This window comes from Penicillium antarcticum, assembly GCF_028974205.1.
Source record: "Penicillium antarcticum strain IBT 31339 chromosome Unknown utg000002l_segment0_segment0, whole genome shotgun sequence".
In the NCBI taxonomy this organism is placed as follows: domain Eukaryota; kingdom Fungi; phylum Ascomycota; class Eurotiomycetes; order Eurotiales; family Aspergillaceae; genus Penicillium; species Penicillium antarcticum.
Window position 1 is genome coordinate 3682235 of NW_026695300.1, and position 26219 is coordinate 3708453.

General features: G+C 49.3%; 13 protein-coding genes across 13 annotated transcripts; 10 read left to right on the plus strand and 3 right to left on the minus strand.

The window, feature by feature from the left end:
- Window positions 1-200: 200 nt before the first annotated feature.
- Window positions 201-2516, plus strand: N7508_002363 (DUF3405 domain-containing protein; the record flags this gene model as incomplete). Its single annotated transcript, XM_058460429.1, has 5 exons — window positions 201-457; window positions 506-729; window positions 786-2236; window positions 2291-2335; window positions 2391-2516. 5 exons carry the CDS (start codon window positions 201-203, stop codon window positions 2514-2516), a joined length of 2103 nt encoding a protein of 700 aa, XP_058323961.1.
- A 904-nt stretch (window positions 2517-3420) lies between these two features.
- Window positions 3421-4119, plus strand: N7508_002364 (class I SAM-dependent methyltransferase; the record flags this gene model as incomplete). The annotated part of the gene is made up of 2 exons (XM_058460430.1): window positions 3421-3528; window positions 3598-4119. 2 exons carry the CDS (start codon window positions 3421-3423, stop codon window positions 4117-4119), a joined length of 630 nt encoding a protein of 209 aa, XP_058323962.1.
- Window positions 4120-5639: 1520 nt separating this feature from the next.
- On the plus strand, window positions 5640-7370 carry N7508_002365 (cytochrome P450; the record flags this gene model as incomplete). The annotated part of the gene is made up of 5 exons (XM_058460431.1): window positions 5640-5834; window positions 5932-6741; window positions 6795-6905; window positions 6972-7138; window positions 7196-7370. 5 exons carry the CDS (start codon window positions 5640-5642, stop codon window positions 7368-7370), a joined length of 1458 nt encoding a protein of 485 aa, XP_058323963.1.
- A 754-nt stretch (window positions 7371-8124) lies between these two features.
- Window positions 8125-8712, plus strand: N7508_002366 (YbhB/YbcL family Raf kinase inhibitor-like protein; the record flags this gene model as incomplete). Its single annotated transcript, XM_058460432.1, has 2 exons — window positions 8125-8248; window positions 8309-8712. 2 exons carry the CDS (start codon window positions 8125-8127, stop codon window positions 8710-8712), a joined length of 528 nt encoding a protein of 175 aa, XP_058323964.1.
- Window positions 8713-9923: 1211 nt separating this feature from the next.
- N7508_002367 (uncharacterized protein) lies at window positions 9924-10211 on the plus strand (the record flags this gene model as incomplete). Its single annotated transcript, XM_058460433.1, has 1 exon — window positions 9924-10211. The coding sequence occupies one exon, from the start codon at window positions 9924-9926 to the stop codon at window positions 10209-10211; it is 288 nt and encodes a 95-aa protein (XP_058323965.1).
- Window positions 10212-11158: 947 nt separating this feature from the next.
- N7508_002368 (putative poly(ADP)-ribose polymerase PARP) lies at window positions 11159-11455 on the plus strand (the record flags this gene model as incomplete). Its single annotated transcript, XM_058460434.1, has 1 exon — window positions 11159-11455. The coding sequence occupies one exon, from the start codon at window positions 11159-11161 to the stop codon at window positions 11453-11455; it is 297 nt and encodes a 98-aa protein (XP_058323966.1).
- A 285-nt stretch (window positions 11456-11740) lies between these two features.
- cp1 (putative carboxypeptidase S1) lies at window positions 11741-13628 on the plus strand (the record flags this gene model as incomplete). Its single annotated transcript, XM_058460435.1, has 2 exons — window positions 11741-11872; window positions 11931-13628. The coding sequence occupies 2 exons, from the start codon at window positions 11741-11743 to the stop codon at window positions 13626-13628; spliced, it is 1830 nt and encodes a 609-aa protein (XP_058323967.1).
- Window positions 13629-15577: 1949 nt separating this feature from the next.
- N7508_002370 (putative DnaJ domain protein Psi) lies at window positions 15578-16802 on the plus strand (the record flags this gene model as incomplete). Its single annotated transcript, XM_058460436.1, has 3 exons — window positions 15578-15725; window positions 15775-16451; window positions 16506-16802. The coding sequence occupies 3 exons, from the start codon at window positions 15578-15580 to the stop codon at window positions 16800-16802; spliced, it is 1122 nt and encodes a 373-aa protein (XP_058323968.1).
- A 238-nt stretch (window positions 16803-17040) lies between these two features.
- N7508_002371 (uncharacterized protein) lies at window positions 17041-18899 on the plus strand (the record flags this gene model as incomplete). Its single annotated transcript, XM_058460437.1, has 5 exons — window positions 17041-17190; window positions 17273-17415; window positions 17470-17548; window positions 17626-18022; window positions 18097-18899. The coding sequence occupies 5 exons, from the start codon at window positions 17041-17043 to the stop codon at window positions 18897-18899; spliced, it is 1572 nt and encodes a 523-aa protein (XP_058323969.1).
- A 197-nt stretch (window positions 18900-19096) lies between these two features.
- Window positions 19097-21136, minus strand: N7508_002372 (putative C6 transcription factor; the record flags this gene model as incomplete). The annotated part of the gene is made up of 1 exon (XM_058460438.1): window positions 19097-21136. The coding sequence occupies one exon, from the start codon at window positions 21134-21136 to the stop codon at window positions 19097-19099; it is 2040 nt and encodes a 679-aa protein (XP_058323970.1).
- Window positions 21137-21231: 95 nt separating this feature from the next.
- Window positions 21232-22045, minus strand: N7508_002373 (uncharacterized protein; the record flags this gene model as incomplete). Its single annotated transcript, XM_058460439.1, has 2 exons — window positions 21232-21473; window positions 21523-22045. The coding sequence occupies 2 exons, from the start codon at window positions 22043-22045 to the stop codon at window positions 21232-21234; spliced, it is 765 nt and encodes a 254-aa protein (XP_058323971.1).
- Window positions 22046-22806: 761 nt separating this feature from the next.
- Window positions 22807-24165, plus strand: cpa1 (carbamoyl-phosphate synthase (glutamine-hydrolyzing) CPA1; the record flags this gene model as incomplete). Its single annotated transcript, XM_058460440.1, has 1 exon — window positions 22807-24165. One exon carries the CDS (start codon window positions 22807-22809, stop codon window positions 24163-24165), a length of 1359 nt encoding a protein of 452 aa, XP_058323972.1.
- A 263-nt stretch (window positions 24166-24428) lies between these two features.
- Window positions 24429-26087, minus strand: N7508_002375 (uncharacterized protein; the record flags this gene model as incomplete). Its single annotated transcript, XM_058460441.1, has 10 exons — window positions 26031-26087; window positions 25937-25965; window positions 25864-25878; window positions 25786-25810; window positions 25411-25732; window positions 25245-25354; window positions 25041-25186; window positions 24918-24975; window positions 24697-24861; window positions 24429-24636 (listed from the first exon to the last, which is right to left on the minus strand). Exons 1-10 carry the CDS (start codon window positions 26057-26059, stop codon window positions 24429-24431), a joined length of 1107 nt encoding a protein of 368 aa, XP_058323973.1. The 5' UTR covers window positions 26060-26087.
- Window positions 26088-26219: the final 132 nt, after the last annotated feature.

Genomic DNA, 26219 nt, shown 5'->3' on the forward strand with positions numbered 1-26219 from the left:
CCGACGACTAAATCCCCCAGCCTACAGTGCATTTTGGGAACACAAGCATATGATACCTTCTCTCAGACCCTGTCAAGATCGGAACAGAAAAGCAGAGTCTATCCCCCAAATAGACTCCTCAACCTCCTTAACTTGCTGAACCTAGCCACCTGAGCATGCTGGCTGTATAATTCCCATGACAAACAACCAACCAACACAAAATGATTTTATTTCGTCCCAGCATTTGGCTGTCCCTTATTATCAGCTCTCTGCTGATATTGCTCTACTTCCACCTTCCCCCTCCACACAAGGACAAACAAGCTCCATTGGATCTCTTGCCTTTGCCATTACCAGAGAAACCGAACGTCCTGCATCCAGGAAAATTCATCGATCCCACTTGTCCCGATGTTCATGTTGTTTTATCGCCGACAGATCCATCTGATGAGCCTGAGGGGGAGGGTACCTTGAATGACTTGCCGTATGTCGCCGTATCCGTTGCTGAGACACATTTCTAATGAATTTGCAGACAGCACAGATTCTATCAAGGGGGAACCGTCACTTTGACAACCAAGAATGGCTCGACTGAACACCCCATGCCGGCAATCTATGACCCCTATCCTGCCTATAATACGCCCCGATGGCGCAAGGCATGGGCGGGAAGATTCGAGGCTTGTCGTGGGCCTCGTGGGAGAAATTTGGATCGCGGTAGTAGTGAGGACATGATGTCTGTCTATCGCGGGACACAGAAGGGTATATACTAGATGAATCCACCCATAGAAAGCATTTGCTCACCCCAATTCTTTCAGGGTTCCCCGCCTCCATGTTCGGATCTCACAAGGCCCTCGGTCTAGATCAGGATGTCTGTGTCGATCGCTATGCTCGCTATGGTCCCTACGGGATAGACGAGAACAATGCCGCAGATATACCAGGATTCCGAAGACCCGGCAGAGTCCTCTGGGCAAACGTCAATTGGGGATATCTTCAATCACAATGCTACGAACGCAATGCCAAACGATACCGCCCTGATCGACCGAATCAGCATTACGGACAGCACGTTCTCTCTCTGTACCCGCCAACTCTCGGGGAGCATATGAATATCCCGAGTAAACCCGTAGGCCTTTCATACAAGACCCGCTCCGCTCTCGTGCTGCGCGCCTCGGAAACAATGCGATGGACCCCAAGTCACATCCAATATCTCCGCTCATTGATAATGGAACTCTCCTTACACACCGGATCCGAGTACCAAGTCTTCTTCATGATAGATGTCCACGACAAATCAATCGATCTAAAAAATGACGAGGACGCAGTCCGAGGACTAAAGCAAAGAATCGTGCCCTCAGAATTCTGCAATATGACTGTCCTCTTCAGCGAGCGTCTCCTAGCAGAATGGTATCCAAATATGAACGAGCATCGCGCAATCTACCAACACCTCCAAGCAACGCAAGTTTTCGCCCAGATGTACCCCGAATTCGACTACTACTGGCAACTAGAATTCGACAACAGAGTCATCGGCCACACATACCATTTTCTCGAACAAGCAATCTCCTTCGCTCGGAACCAACCGCGGAAATACCTCTGGGAACGAAACGCTTATTTCTATACACCTGGTGTCCACGGTACATACGAAGAATTCTCGAATATGGTCGCGAATTCAATGAACGGGAAACATAGCGTCTGGGGACCTGTCAAACACGAGGGAATCAAACCAGCCGGTCCAAAACCATTACCCGGTTCACAGCCTGAGAATGATAATTTCAGATGGGGTGTCGGGGAAGAAGCAGATCTGATAACCTTCCTTCCAATCTTCGATCCGAGTAATACATCATGGACATTCCCGAATATGACCTGGAATGTCTCGGAAACCATCCCGCGTCGCACATCTGTCATCACGCAGTGGCGTCTTTCGAAGAACCTTTTGGCGGAGATGCATAATGCACAGCGTCGACGTGGGAAGGCATTCGCCTCGGAAATGTCTGCGCCTTCTTGGGCTTTGCTGCATGGGTTTAAGGCTGTGTATGTTCCGCATCCTGTGTATGTGGATGGGCAGTGGAGTCCGAGGGAGATGGATAGATTGTTCAACCGGGGCACGGTGGAGAATGTGAATGGGGGTAGGGATAGTATTTGGAATTGGGATCATCGGTTTGATTTTCTTTGGTATCGCTTTTCTTATATGTTTGCTACGCAGACTGCTGAGGATCTTTTTCGGAGGTGGCTTGGTTTTGGACCGAATCCGAGGTTGCGATTGGATGGTGTACGGGTAAGTGTATATCTATCATTTCTCTCATTTTCAAGATACTGATGAAGTTTGAAGCTTGAATATCGTCCTGGGAGGTATTGGGATGATGGGGGGAATCTGGTATGTTTTTTATCATTTCTTTGTTCATCGAGATTGCTGTTTAACTGTGTTACAGGATGAATCTACCAATGGTCGATTATGTTTCCCTTTCATGCTTCTTCATAATATCAAGAACACAGAAGCTGAGAAAACGAACAATTTGCCTGTTACGGATTCTGCTTTGAAGGATGATGCAATTTAAAGACTGCTTGGCCGCAAAATGCTTACTCAATCTTGAATGCCAGACATGATTTTTTTTCCTATTTGTCCCACTCAAGCTATTGCAAAATTACTCCATGTGTTTCACCAAAATTAGTTGTGCCATGATCGGTATTATTCTGCCTAATAATGATCTCTTGACTTGTTGGAATGATCGGTTTTTGATGATACAAATCAGCTCCTAGAGAGCTACAAGCCAATGCAACTGAAAATGAGCAAAAAAGGACAATTGACGAGGTAGTGACTTCGTGGCCCCTCACATAGCGCTGGAAGAGAAGATCATGGTCTTTGGATGGACGCTGGTTGGCGGGAAAAGAGGTTGATAAAGTAAGCAGATCATGCCGACCTCGGCAGCGTCCCTCAGGATAGTTCGTCTCTAAACTATTCCTCTTCCTTGTGGGCCAGACGGGTATATAAGTGCGACTAACTAGGCATAACCTTGCACTTAATCTAGATACTAGTCCTCGGTCCATCTTAGCCCACCAGTGCTGACAGCATCCACCGTGGCCGAAGCAAAGACCGGTGTCAGATCCATGCCGAGCGACAACTATAACCCCGTTCAGTTCCCCTGGTATGAGCCGGAGCTCACAGAGGTGGAGCCCGAGGCAAGGGAATTGCTTGAGAAGTATAGCCATATCCCGCCCAATGAAGTGGTGCAACATGTGAACAACCTAGTTCGCGACCCCCTGCAGCGACTCATTCCTAGTGGTCCATGTTAATACTAACCTGGCTATTTACCATGTACAGCGAGATCAAGCTTTTGCCATAGTAAGTACCTTAGGACAATTCCATCTCTTGCTTTGGATAGCTCCGTCAGCGCCACTTGCTGCAATGTTGATTCGTTCTAGTTTCCCTTTCCCTGTCTCGGCGCTCTCCGTTTTTTGGATATGGGTATTTCTCAGAGTCCCGTCTATCCCGAGATTCTTGGGCGTCTCAAGTCTGGCCAAAAGCTACTTGACATTGGCTGTGCACTCGGGCAAGAAATACGTCAATTGGTACGTACATTTCATCTTTTGACAATATCAACCCAAAAGACCAACATTCTGATGGCGGTATATACGTAGGTTTTGGACGGTGTAGCCTCTGAGAACCTATACGCCGCCGATCTACGCCGTGACTTCTATGAAGTCGGCTACCACCTGTTCAAAGATCGCGAGACGCTAAAATCGGAATTCATTGAGGCGGACATCTTCGACGCAAACTCCGCATTAGTACAGAAACTCACTAGCAAAGTGGATATCGTCAATGCAGGATATTTCTTCCACCTGTTTGACTGGGATCGGCAAGTTGCTGCTGTTAAGCATGTTGTTAGGCTTGTGCGCATGCAGCCGGGCTCGTTGTTAGTCGGTCGACAGGCGGGACGTAAAGACCCCATTGACCCTGATGACAAAAAGAATGCGCCTCAGCAGTACCGACATGATATTGAGACGTGGAAGAGGCTTTGGAGACAGGTTGAAAAAGAGACAGGGACAAAGTGGGAGGTTGAGGCTTGGATGGAGCCATGGGAGGGCGCGGATTTGGTGTTTGCGAAATACCATCCTAGCGTGGAGACATGTAAGCTGCGCTTTGTGTCTAGGAGGCTGTAAATGTACCCTATCGGGTGGTTTTTGCCGTCAATGTCTCTATGCGAGCAAAATAGACATATGTACCTGTACTACAGGCAGTCTTCTCCTCCCCCCTAGAGTTATTCAGACTGGAAAGTAGGCCGATACCATGACCTTGAAAGAGCGGGGCAACGAGAGAAAGAGAACCATGCGCAATGCGCCAGACCCTCATTATTGAAAATTGGCGTTCCGACAATGCGTAAATATGATGACCACTTACAGAATTGCGTTGGTCTTGGCGTTGTCGGGCTAAGTATATTTCGACCTAGGTCCGGGCGCATTATATCTGTCCTCTATACTCTGTTTACTGTAGCTGAAGTGAACCCTGACATGGAGGAAGCTTAGGATTTGATTTTCACTCTAATTCGGTCTTTGTAGAAGACAAATCGTGTCCGATGTTCCTTACGCTGTGCTTCCTCGTGAGTACGTTCCGTTGGTAGTGAAATTGCATGTCTTGCTCTTATATACGCCAACACTCTTATCTACTGTCAAAGTGAAGTGCAGGCTACTTTGTATTTTCAGTGTCGAATTGTTCAATCGCGGGTAGCTTTTTTTTCGACTTTCTGCTACCGATGTCCACATTTGTCGACATCATCTAGGCCTGGAGCCTTTAAAAATAGAAACTGTGCCCTCAACTGAAGATTTATAGGGCCCAGGGCTGAAGGAGTGAGATGGTGTTCATATCGATTGCCCTTGGTGAACGACATCGCGGTTCACATTTGCGTTGATGACCAAAAGCATCATCATGGCAAGCCGTACAAGTCGGAGCAAAGCAGAGCATGCAACAGCGGCCATAAGTCCGTCGACTGTGCTATGAAGTATTAGACTAGTTCTTCACAAACTTCTCGAAGTGAGGGTGCCAATTTATGCATTGTTTGTACTCTAATTTGCCTCTCTTCTTCTGCCTCTTCTATCGCTTCTTTTGTTGCCCATTTTCAAGTGCCTCGGATGAGCCATTCAGATCGCACAAACGTGGGGTTGGGAAAGGACTTATGGCCACTTGTTGTACTCTGTATATTGTATGAAAAAAACTAGCTTTGAAAGCGGGAGCCATCCATGGTACTGAAGTCATGTGGGTCAACTTAATGGGTGAATGTCATTGTCCACTTGCATATTCGGCAGTTCTAAGCATGACTACACAGGGCTGGGTTACAAGGATCTAGGTCTCTCGTGCTGACTCGTACAATATGATTGAAAGACAAATGTGGGGTCAAAGCCGTATCATGGGGCGATCATTGGCGTGATTCAACAACCGAGGCTACGTTAAGGCTAGTTCCACATCGCTAGTCTACCACCAGCAACACGAGTGAATGCTGCGGGGGCAGACTGGGTTGGATCAGCCGAGCCAATTCGACCAATCTCCATATTGGTGTTTCACATTGGCCGCATTAGCAGTCACACCGCCGTGACCTTTAGTCATTACACATCGCATGTTTTAGGGATCCACAGGTTCGCTATTCTTTGAATTTCAAAATCTGGGGTCTCGATAATCGGTAATAAATATGGCTGGTCTACTGTTATTGGGAACAGGTGCTCTGGTCACCTATTTTATGGCCAAAAGCATATATCGACTGTATTTTCATCCTCTGAGCAAAATTCCAGGTCCTAGGCTTGCCGCAATTTCAACCATCTATGAGTTCTATTTCAACGTGATCAAGCAAGGATCGTTCATTTGGGAGATGGAGAGGTTACACAAGGTATATGGCAAGTATCGCGCCTCATCTAGAGTATTATCACTCTAATCGTGCATTAGGACCCATTGTTCGCGTCACTCCTCACGAAGTCCATATCAAGGACTCCAACTACTACGACGAGATCTATGCTTCCGGCAAGCGCAGACGGGAGAAGGATGCTATCCTCGTCGCTCAGTTCGATCTCAAGGGATCGGCATTTTCAAGTGTCACGCCAGAAGAGCATCGGCAGAAGCGTTCGAATTTGGAAAAGCATTTCTCAAAACAATCTGTCACTAACATGGAACACCTGATTCACGAGAACATCGACAAACTGGATCAACATTTCAAGCGCGCCTACGAATCCCACAAAGCTGTCACCTTGGATGCTGGTTTTGCCGGGCTAACATCTGATGTCATTCACAAATATGCCTATGGAATCAACAGTGGAAACCTCGATCACGAAGAGTTCAACGAAAAAGTCCGAGATGGAATCAATGGACTGTTCAAGTTCGGCCACATTTCATACTTCTTCCCAATCATCCAAACCGTCATGAAGTCGCTTCCGTTGGAGTGGCTCGAAAAGATTGACCCATTTGTATATGCGCTGAGAATTTCAAAGGAAAACGTTACACATCAGACAAAAGAGTTTCTCGGTGGCAAATCGTCAAATTCAAAGCCTCGCCCCATCATGGAGATCATCACCGGCTCAGACATGCCCGAACACCTGCGCCAATTGGAAGGCCTGAGCAATGATGGATTTAGCCTGGTTCTTGGTGGTACCGAGACAACTGCGCGGGCACTAACTATTGCTGCTTTCCGCCTCATTTCCAATGAAAATATGAGAAAGAAGTTGCGTGAGGAGCTGCGAACGGTGATGCCTACGCCTGATTCTCGTCCAACGTGGAGCCAGCTTGAACAGCTGCCGTACCTGGTCAGTTTATTGTGAGATTATGTGAGCCGACCTGGTTGCTAAGTGGTGTATAGTCGGGGGTCGTTTCGGAGGCCCTGCGCTTGTCTACTGGAATTGCCAGTCGCTCCCCACGTATCGCGCCCACTGAAGCTCTATTGTACAAGGACTACACTATTCCTCCTGGGGTAAGAGAGTTTTCAGCATTATAAGATTTCAAAATCACGCACTCGCACTGACATAACTGAAAACAGACCCGGGTGAGCCAAACCAACTACTTCGTTCTCACAGACCCCGAAATATTCCCCGATCCACACGCTTTCGACCCAGATAGGTGGCTACGCGCTGCTGCAAAGGGAGAGCGACTGGATAGATTCATGGTTCAATTTTCAAAAGGCACTCGGAACTGTTTAGGCATGAAGTATGCATCGTAACCTCTTGTTTCTTCTTCTGCACTCTTACTAACATGGAATTACAGCTTGGCATATGCAGAGTTGTTCCTTGTGCTAGCAGCTTTTGTCCGTCGCTTTGACATGGAGCTGTTCGAGACAACCGAAAAGCAGATCGCCTTTGTTCGTGACTTTGGAACTCCTTATCCTGACGAGGGTAACACCACTGTGCGTGCTACCGTTACTGGTGTGATAAAGGAGTGAAGCATTTTCTGGCTTTGCAATCTCAATATAATGTCCATTCTATAGGCGTATAGAGCCAATACAGGTTCAAGATTTCAGAAAGAATCAATATGTTGTCGAACAAAGACTCCCTCGGGGCCGAGGCTTTGGAGAAAAGTGGGAATGGGGATTTGTTGACTCTGGCAATCTCATATAGACTGACTGTGCGGCATATGAGTATGGGCCTGCGCCGTAAAAGCACAAAAGAGAAAAGGTCGTCGCCTGGATCGACCAAAGATCAAGCGTCACTCCAGGTGTCACCAAACGATCCGGAAGGGAAGAACCAGAGGCCTAATGGTGGTATAAATATGTATCAAAAGAAGAAATAAGAGTAACCGCTGGAACACAGGTTCGCCACACCTCGATACCACATATTTTACTATTGCTATATAGGAAGTTCTTCACCACTGCCGTCATCGCGAGATCTTTGATATGCACTAAGTTCGATGGTCAACGCCGAATGAATCTTAACCCCAAAATCATAATGCATAGGATAATTTTCTGAATCATATACTGATATTCTATTTAAAAAACACAGAGAAAAAAGGTTGGAATACGTGGAAATAAGTGGAGGCCTATCTCCGCTAAGTCCGGCCCAAAAGCTTGTGCAACTTTATTTTGGTTGCGCAACCCAGACTTGAGGTCCTTCTTTATTTCAACTTCATCTCAACTCCTCACCTGCTTTTTAGCTGGTTTACTCTTCCAGCCTCCATCTGTCTTCCACCTGTCACCCCAAATGCCTTCGGACAACCACTTCAAGAGAGCCATGTCTCTCATCGAGGCGGACAAGACAAGGCTCCTCGGCCTGACCGTCGGAAAGCACGAGAACGTGCAGCCCGGACAATTTGTCCCACGTTCAGGTGAGAAACTCATCACACAAAATCATTCGAATCAAGACTGACATACTGAAATGAAACCAGAGGCTCAAGCTCCTCCCAAGCTCACCTTCGCCGGTGCATCCCCCACCAGCACTTACTTGGTCGTGAGCCTGGATGTCGACGCGCCATTCCCCTCTCTCACCTTCCTGGGCCCGATTCTGCACTGGATCCAATCCGAGGTGAAGGTTGGCGCCTCGTCCGTGCTCGAGTTCGACGCGCCCTTCGTCGCCAACTACATCGGCCCGGCTCCTCCTCCTGGCAGCTCCCCTCATCGCTACGTCTTCTTCCTGTATGAGCAGCCTGCTGGTTTCAACCACAAGGACCATGCTCCTGCTGATGGAAAGACGTTGGGTAACATGAGCCGCATACGCTATGACTTCGATGCCTGGGCGGAGAAGATCAAGCTCGATGACCCTGTCGCTTTCAACTACTTCACGAGCAACTAGGAGATTTTCGTCGACCCTGATACATGGCACATGATGTTTGGGAGGATATGGCGTTTCTTACTTTAATATTTAGTCTTGCCGATAGAGCGTCCATCTGCTCTATTTGAGTGTCAGTCCATGTCTGCTACCTTGCTGTATTCTAAACAAAATCAACATGGCATGACAAAGCTACCTTGGCTCTTTCTATATTCTTCTGTCTGGCTCCTATTGTATGATACGGTATTGAACAGCATTCTTTGGTGATATCTTGGGTCAAAATAAGGTAGACGAGCAGGGAACTCTTAGGAAGATAATGCCTACGAAGTTCGACATCGAAGGATATTTCCGACCTACTCCCTGAGACAATTTCTTTGTTCATTGTTTGTTCAAACACCGCCATAATTTACTTTATGCTACTTTAAGGGACAGGATTTTTATTTCCGCTCTTTTTTCTTGATTCCTCTACCTGGGCGTCTCTGGTCATTTCTCTCCCACTCATCAAGCTACAAGCATTCAGTACTGTGATGGTCGCAATGCCTGGCAATGGGGTCGATAAGGAAACCGACAAGCTGATGGTCAGTCTGAAGGGTCTGTTCATTGGGGCCAGTGACAACATCCCTGGGTATAAACATCGTCAGTAACTCTATGTCGTCCTCAACCAAGAGAAGTTTAGCCAGGATATGTCACTGGTGTAGCTAAACTTCCAATATCTAGGGCAGATCCAAAAGATGGTTAAAAAAATGCGGTGCCAAATTCGTCGAGAAGGATATCAGCAAATGCACCCACCTTGTGACAACGCAAACTGGTGTCAAGAAGGGGATTTTGAAAGGTAAAACAAAACTCGACAACTACCCATATGGTAGCTAAGGATGGATTCCGTTCCCAGTTGATCTGGCTATGGAGTCAGGAGACTGTCACATTGTCAATCTTGATTGCTCTGGAAGAGCATTGAGAACCAAAGCCCTGAAGAAGTCCAGCAGTACATGTTATTGAAGAGCAAAAGTTCCCTTGGGATGATTGAATTGACAGGCAAGAAGCGTGCGCGAGAATACGGCGATGACTACGAAGGTACTGGACCTTTGAAAAAGGTCAAGGACGAGGAACGAATTAGGTTGGCAAAGCTGACTGCCATGGTGGATTCCGACATAGAGGCCAGATTAGGAATGCACCCATTCTGTTTTCCTTTTTATGCCATCAGGCCAGCTATCTATTGACCCATATGAGCAGGAACGATGTCGGTTTGGATTGATGATGCTGGAGAGATCTGGGATGCGAACTTCATAAGCAGTACTGTTGAGAGCACAAAAATTTCTCGAGCGACTTCTATTGTCCGACTTCAAATTATATTCAATTCAGAGTCGGACGAGTATTGCACTTTCGAACTCACGCGCGAAATCCCCAGTGATCAAGGTCAGCCTACAACCAGCACGACCAAACAGATCGGTCGGCTTTGGTACACGTTGGACACCGCCAAATTCAGTTTCGAGGAAAGATTTCGCATCTACACTGTTCTGCATTAGGGGAAACGGCACGAAACCCCTAAGACTGGCAAGCATGTGTTTGTGGAACTTCAATATGAAGAGCCTCTTGTTCTCGTTAGCGAGAAATACACTTTTGCTGAGAGTGTTGAAAGCGATTTGAACCTCATCTTTCAAAAGGGTGACTTGGATCAATTTCTCACCTCGGTGAACAGCTATGGTCGTAGGATGCATCTCACAGGGCATTTCAATGGCCACACTTTTCAGGCTGCGATTGCACTTTTGAGAAGGATTGTGGGGTTTGGTGCCAATGCTTCCAAGCCCAATGGTCTGCAGGTCAATAAGTTGCTCTTCCTTTACTCTGTCATGATGATTCAGGGTCAACCGCGTTAGGATCCGAATCAGCCTGGGCATTTTTCCGCCATCGGTGAACTAATGATCCTTGACTTGGCAATCAAGTTCCACACTGCGAGCGCCATTTTGAGGGCCAGGGCCAGCAAGGAATTCAGCACATCTATGACAATGAGACAGATATCCCACGTGCTCGGTCTGGCGACCTTAACTCCAGGTGAGAAGATTCAAATTATTTTTAACTTGATTCGCTTTCACATTCAAGAATATTGACTCTGACTTTTCTAGTGGATCAAACTTGAACGGAGTACGCGGAGCTTTGCAAGTACCTCCATGGATCAGCTAGAACAGCACATAAAAGTCAATTCAAGGTGAGCCACGTGGTAGATACCTGGAAGCTTTACCCTGACTCTTGGTTCTAGAAAGCTGTTGGCCTTTTCCACCTGAAACGGCCAGGTGAGATGCAGCGCTTCGTCCAGTGGAAGAAGAAAAACACATCCAAGATTGGAGACCGGCGGTTCCTTTGGCACGGCTCATCTACAATCAATTTTGCAGGAATTTTGGGTCAAGGACTACGCTATGGCGGACTTTGCAGTCCAAATGGAGCGCCATTCTGTCGTGGGATCTATTTTGCCGACATGTCGACCAAATCGCTAGGCGAGTGTCAGGTAAAAGGGGAAGCACTAATATCGCTGTGCGAAGTCGAGCTTGGTCAACTAGGTTCCGGACTTTCAACGACCAGCGCGGCGTACACTGTTCATGCGAAATGGCGCGATGCTGGGTGTATTCATGAAGACTTTGTGGGGGCCCAGATTCCCGATGTGCGGGTTCCGCCTGAGAAAAGACATGCCGACGGGCTTTACCATCAGGAATACATTGTCCAGGATCCAGCTCAGGTTCGTCTGCGGTACATGTTCTATGTTGAGTTGCAGTGATGGGGTGGAGATTGGGGAGGTTGGGAAGAGGCGGGTTCAAATTGAGGAAATAAGTAGAATGTAATCAAATCAAGTGTTTCCTTAGCTCCGTCGGTCGCCCGAGCCAATGATTAGATATTGCAGATCTCAATGCACGGTTTAGTGAGTGAAACCAATAAAGATGCCTGGAGTCAGGGGGGGGGGGTTTAGGCAAGATGTCTTGGCGCTCTCTGTTTCCGTTATCGTTACATCTGATCAACATTTATAGTCCACTTCCCCTCTTCATGTTTCTTTACTTCTCCAACAATGGCATTCTCATACTGGATCGCTGCTTCTTTGGCGACAACTGCTGCTGCCCAGTATTTCCCGCCTACGCCCGAAGGATTGAAGGTGGTTGAATCGAAGCATCACAAGGGTGTCAAGATTTCATACAAAGAAGTTCGACTCACTTTCCTTTCATTCTAGATTTACAATCGTATACTGACGAACTGCATAGCCTGAAATTTGCGAAACTACACCGGGCGTTAAGTCGTACTCTGGATACGTTCATTTGCCTCCAGGGTCCTTGGACGACGTGCACGTCGATCAAAAATACCCCATCAATACTTTCTTCTGGTTCTTCGAATCTCGCCATGATCCAAAGAATGCGCCTCTATCTATTTGGATGAATGGCGGACCAGGAAGTTCCTCCATGATTGGTCTCATGCAAGAAAATGGACCCTGCAAGGTGAACGCGGATTCTAATTCGACGGAATTGAACCCCTGGTCATGGAACAACTACGTAAATATGCTGTACATTGATCAGCCCAACCAAGTCGGGTTCAGCTATGATGTACCGACAAACGGTACCTTTGACCAAGTGAACGGCGGTTGGAACCTGTCCGACTGGACCCACGGAGTGCCCGAGCAGAACAACACTTTCTACGTCGGTACGACAGCCAGTAATAAGAAAACTGCGACAGCAAACAGTACTGAGAACTCTGCACGATCTCTCTGGCACTTTGCGCAGACTTGGTTCAGCGAGTTCCCCGAATACAAGCCTCATGATGATCGGGTCAGCATTTGGACCGAATCCTACGGCGGTCGCTATGGCCCGTCTTTCACAGCTTTCTTCCAGGAGCAGAATGAAAAGATTACCAACGGCAGCATCACTAACCCGGAAGACTCGCACTACATCCACTTGGATACCCTTGGTATCATCAACGGCTGCGTGGATCTTCTAGTGCAGGAGCCCTCTTACATCCAGATGGCCTACAACAACACCTATGACATCCAAACCATCAACAAGACCATCTACGACCAAGCCATGCACGCCTGGAGTCGGCCCGGTGGATGCAAAGACTTGATCACAGAGTGCCGAGCGCTGGCCGCAGAGGGTGACCCTCAGATGTACGGCACCAACCAAACCGTCAACAAAGCATGCCAAAAAGCCGACAGCTTCTGCAGCAACAGCGTCGAGGGTGTGTACCTGGAATACGCAGACCGTGGCTACTATGACATTGCACATAAAAATCCAGACCCATTCCCAGCGCCGTACTTCCTCGGCTGGTTGAACCAGCACTGGGTCCAAGGCGCGCTGGGCGTTCCAATCAATTTCACTGAATCCAACGACGGCGTCTACTACGCCTTCTCCTCTTCGGGAGATTACCCGCGCTCAGATGTTCACGGCTACCTCGAAGATATCGCCTACGTTCTCGACTCCGGCATCAAAGTTGCCCTCGTCTATGGCGACCGTGACTACGCCTGCAACTGGATTGGCGGTGAAGAAGTCAGTCTGCTAGTTGAACACGCCGAAGCTGCCAATTTCCGTGATGCAGGCTACACCCCTCTTCGCACGAACTCCTCTTACGTTGGCGGTCAAGTCCGCCAGCATGGAAACTTCTCCTTCACCCGGGTCTACGAAGCTGGCCATGAAGTCCCAGCTTACCAGCCAGAGACTGCTTACGAGATCTTCTACCGTTCCCTTTTTAACCGTGATCTTGCTACTGGTAAGATCAATACTGCTTGCAATACCTCCTATGCCACGAATGGTCCGTCGTCCACCTGGGATATCAAGAATGAGGTTCCTGAAAGTCCGGAGCCGCTTTGCTACATCCTTTCTCTTGGCGCAACTTGCACTGATGAGCAGATTAAGGCTGTTGAAAATGGCACTGCGCTCATTAAGGATTGGGTTGTTGTTGATGAGAGGTCTTAGTAAATTTGATCCAATGTACATGGAGACTTGTTGCACATTTTTGTTTTTCTAAGGGTACAGTCATGATAATGCAAATACACTCATGGTTCTTTCTCGATTATTGCCTTATTTTTCCCTGGCAAGTTGGTTTTGAACTTGTCGTTCCAGTAAGGGTCCGTGGCGTGACCTGTGCAATTCGAATATGTAACGGAAGGGTGTCGGTGTTTCTTGTCCTGTCAATATATTGAATATGTAGATCCTCGGCCTCTATCATTTCGATGTATGAATACATTTGTATGCTAAAGAGGGAGCTCTCACTGAACATGCATGGACGCGGTTTGAAATTACGTAGCTTGAATGGCTTTTAAGCTGGTATGATATGACACGGTACAGCTTTGTCTGCGTCTACATATGCTTTTATCATATCATTAGGCGCAAAATTTTTATTTTCAAAGGTCAAGAGGCAGGGGCCGGTCTACTGCTCTAGCGAGCTCATGAGCTCAAGGCCTCATTGATGTGCTAGTATTATCGGAAGTACAATAGTAAGATCTGGCCATCTCTCAATCGCACCCAGTTTCTTGGATTTCATTGATCTATCGAGCTGCAGCCTGCAGTCCTTGACGTGCTGTCAGGTGACTCATTTCCTATGGTAGCTTGCTACTTCCCGATTAGGAAGTTTGCAGCACGAGAACTTCGGACTTAACCGTTTCTCTCTTTTCTTTTCTCCCTTTCGTTTCTCTTCTTCCCTTCTTATCGCATCCCACCTCTTACCAACTCTCTGCCTCATCCACCCCAGCACTGACATCTCCGTTCCCAAGCGTGATCTGATTCCCGCAATCAATTCGAACCCCACAATGATTCGAAGATCGTTGTGCCCAGTGAAGATTTAATTTTGAAGGCCTCATACTGGGGGACAACGGTTCGCCGTTGTCTCTCAACCAAAAAAATCGATCTTTGGATCACTCGACCCCAAATACGATCCTCGGATCATTCCGCAGGTATTCTCTTATTCGAAGTAGATACGTCTGCAAAATCTTTCGAAAAACTTATTGAACGCAACTCGTTAGTCTCGCTCAGTGAAGATGACACTCCAAGGGCGTTCCTTTCTTACTTGTTCAGGTGTTTTCCCTTTTTCTGGTATTCAACTCAGGTGCTGCCTCGTCTTAATGTGGTTCGCTCGTGAGATAGTAAGTCAAGCATCCACCTTTGACCGAGTCTTCAACTAACTTCGTTTTTATCTTGGGCATGCATTGACTCGCATTGTCGTTGATCCTCCTCATTCCCATCCATTCGTGATTCATTAACAATGTTGGGTGCTTTTTAAGTGGATTATGGTATCAGCATACGCGTAGCTGCTTTCTAATTATTTTTGAATGTAGAATTTATTGTCCACTTATATCTGCAGTTGACGTCGGGTAGGGCTAGCAAAGACACTGACATAAATGTGGGGCCATGATGTTATGGATCGCGGGATCTTCCTAGTTGATGCCGCAGCTGGACCCTCTAAAGGTGCGCTTAAACAACTGTAAAGCAACTCAAAATAGTATCTGCAGATAGAGATAATTCGACAGGAACACTCCCTACGCTGTTGATCGACTTGTTGGAGTGTGTCGAAGCTTCGAGAACGTTCGACCCGCCGACGTCACACGTCACTGACTTGGAGAGACTCCAGTCTTGATCCCTGGTATTCAAGTTCCGGCTCGAGCGCCATTCGCACTTTTAGCTCTCTTCAACCTCCTCTTGACTTCATATTGTCACCCCATACCTACAACTCGCATTCCAATCACCCCCGCCTGCAACCTGCATACCCGCGAACCTTCTACGTCATTCGAGAAGTACACCGCATCCTCTTTCACTTCGGATCCTTTCTCCTGTCAGACAACGCATTTTCCTTTTAAGACTGCAGCTCCAACCTCGGGCGCCCTCTGGATCGCCTTTTTTTCTGACAAAACTCAATTCAACCCCGCACCATGGTTTCTGAGACGAAGCTATACGATGCGTTGAGCGTCAAGCCTGATGCTACGCAAGATGAAATTAAGAAGGCCTACCGCAAGGCTGCACTGAAGCACCACCCCGACAAGAACAAAGACAACCCCGATGCTGCCGAGAGATTCAAAGGTATGTACCAAGTCTACCCCGCTTTGATACCCAACTAACATTTCACCAGATGTCTCACAAGCATACGAAGTCCTATCCGATCCTGAAAAGCGCAAGGTCTACGACCAGTATGGCCTTGACTACCTGATGCGCGGCGGACCCCCTCCACCGCCGCCAGGAGGAGGTGGAGGAGGCGCCTCTGGCTTCGAAGGAGGCATGCCTGGAGGATTCAATTTCGGTGGCATGCCCGGCGGAGGTGGAAGTCGCACATTCCACTTCTCAACCGGTCCCGGTGGAGGTGGCAGCGGATTCCGATTCAGTGATGCCGACGACATCTTCCGCAACTTCGCCAAGAGCAGCGGTGGTGGAGGTGGCGGAATGGGCTTTGAAGACGATGACATTTTCTCGATGCTTAATGGAGGTCTTGGTGGCGGCGGCGGTGGCGCTGGATTTGGCAGAAGCCGTCCGGGCGCTGGATACTCGAAGCCAAAGCGTGCACCTACACCTGAGCCTACTATCATTGAGAAGGATTTGCCGCTTACCCTGGAGGAGATCTTCAAGGGCGTCTCCAAAAAGGTCAAGACGAAGAGCAAAGCCTTTGATAGAATGGGCAAGCGCACCACCCAGGAAGTCACTCTGGAGGCCAACATCAAGCCTGGACTGCGTGCTGGTTCTAAGATCAAGTACCGCAACATTGGAGACCAAGAAGAAGGCGGCCGACAGGATGTGCATTTGATTGTGAAGGAGGTGAGTGAATCCCCTACTCTATGAACTTGAACGAGTCGTACTAATTTATTCCAGCTTGACCACCCAACCTTCAAGCGCTCCGGCGATAACCTCGTCACCACCGTCGAGCTCAGCCTCAAGGAAGCACTGACTGGCTGGGAGCGTATCGTCAAGACCATCGACGGCAAGTCCATCCGCGTCAGCAAGCCCGGTCCCACCCAGCCTGGCCACGAGGAGCACTATCCTGGCCTCGGCATGGTGATCTCCAAGAACCCCAGCGAGCGCGGAGATCTCGTCGTCCGCGTCAACGTCAAGTTCCCAACCAGCCTGACGTCATCTCAAAAAGACCTTATCAGAGACGTATTGCCGTGAAATTGTGTTGAACTAGCATATGCCTGGCGTTGGATGGAGCGTTGGATTTTCGGAGTAACGACAAGGAAATGAATGTTTATGACAAAACTGAACTGTAGATAATTTTGTACTTTAATGGACATGTGATGATCGTAATACACTGAGTCTAACCCGATTAAGATGCGGAGAACCGCCTTGGAGAAGTCACGTCGGTTGACTCTCTCTCCTCTGAGACTGCTAGCAACTGCGAAATACAACTATGAAACGGAGGATCACCTATATCCAGCGCGACAATGCGCCATTTGAGCCTCAGCAAGCTGTCCTAACCAGCAAATCACTATCCGTCCGCGACTTGGACGCCGCGCGGGAGGATCGCATCACGGTCGGGCTGAATGAGCTCCCACAAGAGGTGAGCAAAGCCCATTGCCTCAATGAACTGCATATTCAAAAACACAGAATCGCTGACTTTCTTGTTCTTCTGTGCTGTCTAGCTGCGCGCTATTCTCGAGCAATCCCATGAGCTCCACCTCCGCTGGGCGTCCGAACAGCCATACGAGGCCGTCGCGCCTTTCGCCAGCCGGGTGTCGCCCGGTCTGCATGTGCATTATACTCCACTGAATACTGATACGTCTTCGTGAGCTTGAAATTCTTATCGCGGAAGATTGCGTGGTTGCTGACTCGGGTATAGGGAGGCATTGTGCTCGCTGCTCCGCACGATCGTTGGACCTGCTGAGGGTGCTCAATACAAGGATTGTTCGAAGCCAGAGGTAATTTTGCGCTTTCTAGGCGACCTTCGTTGATATTCTTCTGCTGTGGGCTCCAATTAACTCCCACTGCTATGCAGGATTCGTTCATTACACCCCCACTTCTCTCGACTAGATTCGCTTCCTCGGCTTCCCTTCAATACCACACTCGTCTTGAGTTGCTACAACCTCTTAACAAATGGATCCGAGACTCTGTCTGCGCCCAGGGCAAGGATGCTTCTGAATGTCATGCTCGGGCTGATTCGCTTCTTTCGGCGGACTCGGTGGATATTGACTACGATAGCATTTCACATGCCTTGACTGTGTCAAGTCTATGGACTAGCCCCCCCTCGGGCGGCTGGACAGAGCAGCTTGATAAGCCAGTTTCTTCTGCTAATCAGCTTGAAATCGGTATCTTGGGTGCTGAGCCGGGCCTTGAGCCTGAAGAGATCAAGATGGGGGGCCTTTTAGCTGTTGTTGGAGAAGACAAGAAGCTAAGTATGTACTCGGAAATCCAATGCCTCATGCGTATATGTAGACACTACAGAAAAGCTTGACTAACGTTCATGCAGAACCAACCATGTTCTCATTCCCCTCCCGACACCAACCTCTACTGGAGCCCGCCACCTACACAGTCTCCTTCGCTTCGCCAACAGGTCTACATCCAACAATGTCCATCTCCATGCCCCGTTCATCTTTGAGACGACCACCCGCTCCAAGCGACTCAACCTGCGCACTCCACACATATCTAACACTTCCCTCCACCATCTTCGGAGATCAATACCAGCTCGGAACAACAGACATTCTCTTCCTCGAGTCCCATAACCTCGTCGCCCTTCGCGCCCTATCAGGCGAGATGGATCTCGAAGCCCCAGACTGGGTCGTCGATCGCTGGGGCTCAACCTGGCTCCTTGAGCTAGCAACTCCACTCGAGGACCCATCCGACTCCTCAAACTGGACAGTCACAGTCCCTCTGCATCTCCGATACCTCCCACCCTCAGAAACAGGATACCGCACCGCACACGTCCCTTGGCCAGTCGTGTTCTGGGCATGTACCTCAGAAGAAGGAACGAAGATGGGCGTGAACCCCTTCGACCGCACTAATCTAGGCTGGGATGGTCTTTTCGGTCCGCGCACCATGTTCTACCAGCTTCAGCCTAACTCAGAGCACCTTTTAGAGGATATCGAGGTTCCAGTTCTTCGACTTGAAGATGGGGGCTTATTCCGATCTAAGAATATCGAGCTGGGAACCTGTCTCGTTATCACACTTGGCTTCTTTTGGGTATTGTGGCGCCTTGCTCGGGTGGCTTGGTCGTCTGGTACTGCTTCGAAGCCTTCGAAGCCTTCGAAGCCTGTGCATGATAAGAAGGAATGAATGTTCGCAGTCAAGTGCGCATTGAACTAGCGTTACCTTGGTCATTTACTATTTCTTGTTCGATGGGTATCTCATGATATTCATAACTAGGCATTTTATGAATACGGGTTGGGCGTTTATTTTATAGCCATAGCCCATATAGATCTTTCCAATGGCATTTTTAAATCACCATCAATATCATATCGATCCAATCCAACTCAAATCCCCATCTCAGGCAACGGCCACGGCACATCCGTCATAAGAAACTGATCCAAGTCAAAGTTCTGCAAACTAGGCATATCAATCATCAAATCACCCAACCACGAGAACTCAGCATCAGAAACCGGCGCCACAGACCCATCAAGAACCTGACTCTGATTCTGGTTTTGACTCTGACTCTGATTCTGGTTTTGACTCTGACTCTGATTCGAGTTCCCAATCTGCTGCATCTGCTGCCCATGATCATCTCCATCCCTATATCCATCACCCCGATCTCCCGGCTCAACAACCCCATCTCCCTCAATCCCAGCATCAATCCCAACCCACCCAACAACAGAAGCATTAACCCTCAAAACCTCCGCCAGCGCACGTGTATCATCCTCCTTCCGCCTCTGATGCAGCGCGACAAGCAAATAAGCCGTCGAATACGCCTCCCGCATCGAATCCGTATCATAAGCCGTCATGACCTCCCTAAGTGTGCGCATAGCATCACCCAGTAACGCCATCGAGGCGCGGTTATCAATTGCCAGGAGCGAGCAGACGACTTGGAAGGGGACGTTGGCTACTTGGTGCCAGGGGCAGGTTTGCGCTACCATCCCGCGTGCAGCGCGAAGGGAGCGCGAGGATAGGGCTAGGATTTTTGTGAGAAGTTTTGGGGGAATTGTGGATGTTGGGGTTGAGGGGGAGGTGAAGGTTGATTGGGCACGGAGCCGGCGGTAGATGCAGAGCATTAGGTTGCTTTGCACTAGGATTAAGCTTGACTCTGTGTATGTTAGAGAGAGGACTTGTTTTAGGGCTGTTAGGAGGTCTGGGGTGTTTGTTGGGTCTAGGCTTTCTGATAGGGGGAGGAGGTGGAAGAGGTCGGCGCGGGGGTGGGTGCGGTTTGTTTGGGATGCTGAGGCTTGGGTTTGGGTTTGGGAGTTGGACTGGGCTGGGGTTTGGGTTGAAGCTGGGGATTGGGAGAGGGCTGTTGCGCCTTGGAGGATGACCCGTGAGCGACCCAAATCGAAGGAGGTCCATGTATTGAGATGTCGAGCCATGCCGAAGAGTCGCCGACGAGTCTCTGGGTCGCTGGGGGATTGTGTGTCTCCGCTGTCTGAGCTGGTGTGTGTTTCGGCTGGTGAGGCTGGGAGGAGACCTGCTGTTTCTGGGTCTGGGGTTTGCAGGTGTAGACCTGCAGCTTCGATGAGGTGCATCAGGGTGCAGCTGGCCATCCATGCTGCGTGCGGTGAGGCCGTCATGCGGAGATAGGCGGCGCGTAGAACCCAACCGGTCACTGTGTCGACTGAGGGTATTTCTGCAGCAAGCACACTCTTGTCTAAGATGCTGCGTGCCGTTTCAATGAGTTGTAGTTCTTGGGGTATGATCTCGCGTCGCGAGAATAAATACCCGAAGGCTGCGATGCCGCATAGCACAGCATCGTGTGGGTGTTCCGTGTCGATGGGAGATGACGAGAGCTCCCAGCGTTTAGTGATTCCAGTGAAAACTTTTTTGCGGTCCAGAAAGGGATAGCATGGGTCGACTTTCTCGAAAAAAATTGTTGCTAGCCGCCGCATCTCCTCGGGTGAGACAATCTTGTTGATAGTTGTTGCTGCTGACGCTGTGGTATTCATTGGGGGAAGCGACGATGACATTGAAGGTGCCATACGTCTCTCGCCAACGTTCCATGCGAACAAGTGCAATCGCGGTGCACGCGCAGGGTCAATTCGTAGCCCGAGTTTGCGAACGAACGCAGCCCCGGAATTCGCCATGGAATGGGTCATGTCGGACTCGCCATGAACGGCGGAATTCTGAGCTGCACTATCAGTGGTGCTGAGGTCTGGCAAAGCATTGGGCCAGCCATCTGGACGTTCATCGAGTGACAGACTAGCTCGGTACAGACTATGGGATCTGGCGCGTTTCTTGCGCGCACTGTAGTGACATTCCGCGCCAGTTTGGGCGCAAGTGCTACAGGGCTGACCACCTGAGCATTTGCGCTTTCGCGACTGACACAAAGTGCAGGCTAGACGAGACCGCTTACGAGGCGTTGACTCGGACATAGTTGGAGAACTACGGGGAACATTGCGGAGTGAAGAAGATTAGTTGCCGCCAAGCAATTTAGATTATCTCCCCTCACTTCAGCTTCTTCCTCTCTTCAATCCTTATATTTGCTGCCATTGGGATATCCCAACAGCTGTCCAAGTTCTTTCAAGTCGGGCATTCCCGCTGGTCCTGGCATGTAAAGCAGGTTGTCCCGCAGAGTCGTACCATTCCACCAGATTTCGTTCTTGTGCAGCGCATCCATGATCTTCGGCGCGTCGATATACGTACGGATCTCAACCATCTGGTCTTCATCCCACCGAGTGAACCACACGTTGATGATTTCGAAGTTGTCGCCTGTGACAGGTCAGCAATGCGGTTGAACTCGGAAGATATCCGTCCCCACCGGAGTTCATCACGCCCTTGAATTGGATTTCCTGCACCGACCACGCACTGTTACATCCACCATAGATGCCCTGTGGATGAATCTCAAACAAATCTGCATGGTCCATAAACAACATGCTGACTCGACGCAAGGCATTGACATAAAAGTGCATTAGGTCGTGGTAGCGGCCGGCGATCGGGTGGTGCCCGACGACTGTGAAGGCTACATCTTTGTGGATCAGCGTGAACAGCTTGCTCATGTCCTTCTCCAGGTGCTTGAAGGAGTCCCAGATGTGCATCTGGGATACATATTTGCACTTGGTAGAGGGGTTCTCAAACTTGAAGCCTTCTCGTCCATGCGGGGCTGGGTCGTCCACTATTCCAGTACCATTGCAATTACCATCTGGGTCGACGATTCCTGTCCCATCGCAGTCGGATTGACCATGTAGAGCGGTCTGAGTGCCAAATAACGCGAAGATGGATCGGCCGAAAGTAGCCGCAGGCATGCATGCCAGGGCCCAAAGTATATACCGCGAGATGATCATAGCTTAGGTTATTGCTTGCTACAAGACGTCTGCAGGGTCATTATTTACGTGCTAATTGCCTTCTTATATATCTGCTATCTAAGTAATTTACCGTGCGGTTGCCTTTGATCAACGTTGCTTCGAGTCTACGGAGTACCCTAACACAAGAGGCTAGCGAGTGACACAACACTACTCGCTGAGATGGCTGGAACGTATCTCAAACTGGCAGTTTCAAGGGCAAAGGATCCAATAGAGTGCATAAGCTACTGCAAGTTTCCACAGTGCGGTGTAGATAGCGCACAATGGCATCTTTGACATATAAAAGCGAGTATCCTCTCTCGATATCTCTTCCTTTCCCTTTCTTTCTGACTATCAAATTGACTATCACCGTCTATCTCTGATCTCATTGTGGATTTCAGTCGATCGTTACATAACAAGGCCGATAGCGGAATTCGCTGGCCTCTGATTGGCTGAATCCGGCAAAGTCGGTGAAAGCACGTGTCCACTGACTCAAAGGTGAAAATCCTCGTTTCTTTCCACTTTTCTCCCTCTCTCCAACTTCCAAAGTCTCAACTCCAAACTTCTCCATGTTTTGCTAAAGAGCAACCCTCCATTTTCTCTACCATATCCTGACTGCTAGATTTCAGTCGCGTCTATGTGTTTGGCACCTTCGATCTTCACCTCCCAGGACTACATCTCGGACCACCTCTGGAAAGCCAACATCAACTGAATAGCTTCTCGCTTTCATCTCGCTTTTCACACTCAATTTCTATACATACAAAATGATCTTCAACCTCTTCAAGGCAATGCCCCCTAGGGCCACCGCTTTCGCTGCCATGAAGCGTCCTGCTCAGGTCCGCTTCATGGCCACTGTGCGTCAGCGTGCGGCTATGGAGCCTGCCACCTTCACCATTCGTGATGGCCCTATCTTCAGCGGAAAGTCTTTCGGTGCTCGCTCCAATATCTCCGGCGAGGCTGTCTTCACCACCTCGCTGGTCGGATATCCCGAGTCCTTGACCGACCCTTCCTACCGTGGTCAGATCCTGGTTTTCACCCAGCCTCTGATCGGTAACTACGGTGTCCCCTCCGCTGAGAAGGACCCCAATGGTCTGTTGAAGTACTTTGAGTCCCCCAACCTCCAGGCTGCTGGTGTTGTTGTTGCCGATGTGGCCGAGCAGTACAGCCACTGGACTGCTGTCGAGTCTCTGGGAGAGTGGTGTGCCCGTGAGGGTGTTCCCGCCATCTCCGGTGTCGATACCCGTGCCATTGTCACCTACCTACGTGAGCAGGGTTCTTCCCTGGCCCGTATCACCGTTGGCGAGGAGTACGATGCCAACGAGGACGAGGCCTTCACCGACCCCGAGCAAATTCACTTGGTCCGCCAGGTCAGCACCAAGCAGCCCTTCCACATCAGCGCTGCCGACCCCCAGTCCCACGTCGCCGTGCTGGACTGTGGTGTCAAGGAGAACATTCTGCGCAGCCTCGTCAACCGTGGCTCCAGTGTCACTGTCTTCCCCTTCGACTACCCCATCCACAAGGTCGCCCACCACTTCGATGGTGTCTTCATCTCCAACGGTCCCGGTGACCCCACCCACTGTCAGGATACAGTCTACCACCTCCAGCGTCTGATGGAAACTTCTCAGATCCCCATCTTCGGTATCTGTCTTGGTCACCAGCTCCTCGCTCTGGCCGCTGGCGCCAGCACCATCAAGCTCAAGTACGGAAACCGTGCTCACAACATTCCTGCTCTGGACCTCAGCACTGGTCGCTGCCACATCACCTCCCAGAACCACGGTTACGCCGTTGACGCTTCCACCCTGCCTTCCGACTGGAAGCCCTACTTCGTCAACCTGAACGACCAGAGCAACGAGGGCATGATCCACAAGTCCCGCCCCATCTTCAGCACCCAATTCCACCCCGAGGCTAAGGGCGGTCCCCTCGACTCCTCTTACCTTTTCGACATCTACCTCGACAGCGTTCTGAAGTACAAGAACAGCCAGGCTGGTCTTTACCCCCAGCGTGACAGCCGTCCCAGTCCCCTGCTGGTTGACCTGCTCCCCAACGAGCGTGTTGGCGTCCAGCCCACCATCGGCCAGCAGAACATTGCTGCTGCCGCCGCCGCCGCTGCCGGTGCTGTCTAAATTTCATAACATGTGAGGGAGTTGGCTCGGATATTCAATTTGGTTTTGGGTGAATACTTCAGGTTCTTGTATTTTGTTCTCTTTATAGATTCATGGTATATCAAATCAACAACATTTAACCATACTCATACTTCATATCTCATACTTGGCACCTCTCGAACTCTGTACTTCAATATAGTGATGTTCACATCGCAACCTTGACTTATTTGTAATCGTATCAACATTTTATCATCGCTTTTCAAGCACTCAAGCTAAACATGAATTTACTTCGCCACAATCGAAACCACATCCTCATCTGCAACCATATGTCCCAATCCCACCCGCTGCGGCACATGTCTCGCACTAGCTCCCCACACCATAGCATACTTGAACGTTTCCTTGATTGTGCGATGGATCTGGTCACACACATCTTCAATGGTGGAGTCTCTGCGCACGATAAGTGCCTCGTCGAAGTTTGGTTCTTCGCCCTTCCTGTTGGTGCAATATACAATGTTAGTTCCGCTAGAAATGTGGAATGTGGGTGGTGCATACTTTTTCGTGTAGAGACGCATCAGTCTCAATTCTTTCCAGATCCGCTCGACGACATCTTGCACGCCTAGATCCAGTTCACAACTCATCACTGCTGTGTATGGTTCGCGGGCCAGGGCGTCAAGGAATTCGAGACCAATGCTGTCGACCTTGTTGTAGACATAGAGACTGGTGAAATTGGTTAGTGTTGCATTTGTGGTAGTTTGAGTTGGTGCAGTGCTTACCAGCGGATGTACTTGCGGTGATCTTTCATGATCACATCGATAAAGTCGTCGATGGTAGCTATATTCGAATGTAAGTATGAATGGGATGGTACAATATGCTTCTCATGGTAAGGGTTATCATACCATTTTCGTCTCGCACCAAGACTTCACAGTTGAGAATCTTGTAATCGCGAAGCACATTGTAAATCATCTTTTCGTCTAGGTTCTTTGGGGGTGTTGAGAAGGTGATCTTCATGCCACCGGCCTTCTTAGCTTTCAGATAGATATTACTAAAGTCATATTAGTACCGGGATACTCAAAGATTTAAATGAGATGTGGATGACATACGGAGGCTCCTTGTTCAGCCGAATGCCCACAGCATCCAACTCGGCCTCAAGCAGGGCCCGCTGCTCGGCACGCTTTGTAGCATCCAGAACCATCAGAACCAAGTCACTAGTCTGTATTACAAATATTGTCAGTATCCAAGTTGTGATCGGAAGAGTTTGAAACGCACCTTCGCGGCAGAGATAACTTGTCGACCACGACCCTTACCCTCCGAGGCACCTTCGATGATACCGGGCAAATCCAGAATCTGAATCTCGGCACCGCCATACTCCAGCACACCGGGGATAGCAGTCAGAGTAGTGAAAGAGTAGGCGGCAGCCTCACTCTTGGTCTTGGTGATCTTGGACAAGAACGTGGACTTTCCGACGGAGGGAAAGCCGACAAGAGCTACACGTGCATCACCGCTCTTGCTGACATCGAATCCCATGCCACCGCCAGATCCGGCACCGGCTGCTGGCTCCAAGAGCTGAGCCCTTAGACGGGCAAGCTTTCTGTTGATATTGTTAGCTCGGGTTCGCATTGGAGTTTCTGGGGCGAAATGTACCCTTTCAATAGACCCAAATGGTATTCTGGATCAAAATGTTAGATCAGACTTTCTCTGAATAGCCAGAGCTCATCTTACCTGTGGCCTTGTTCTCTGCGGGGCATTGGTTAGCGGGGTGATATATTGTGATATCTGGGGATAGGCCACTCACTCTGCGTCCGACGCATCTCATCTTCAATCCTGCAGTACAACATACGAATCAGCATAACGAACAATTGGAACGAGCCATAATTCGATAAACATACTCCTTGATCTTCTCCGTGATGTTCACCATGTTGGCGGTTTCTGAGGCTTAACGCCTGCGAATTCACTAGGAATTGCTCTGGTGCACGCTCAATCAAAGAGCAGATAAGAATCTACCTTATTGCAGCACAAACAAAGCAAGAACCGAGGCAGAGAGCAGAATATCAAAAAGTGGCACTTCGCATCTTTTC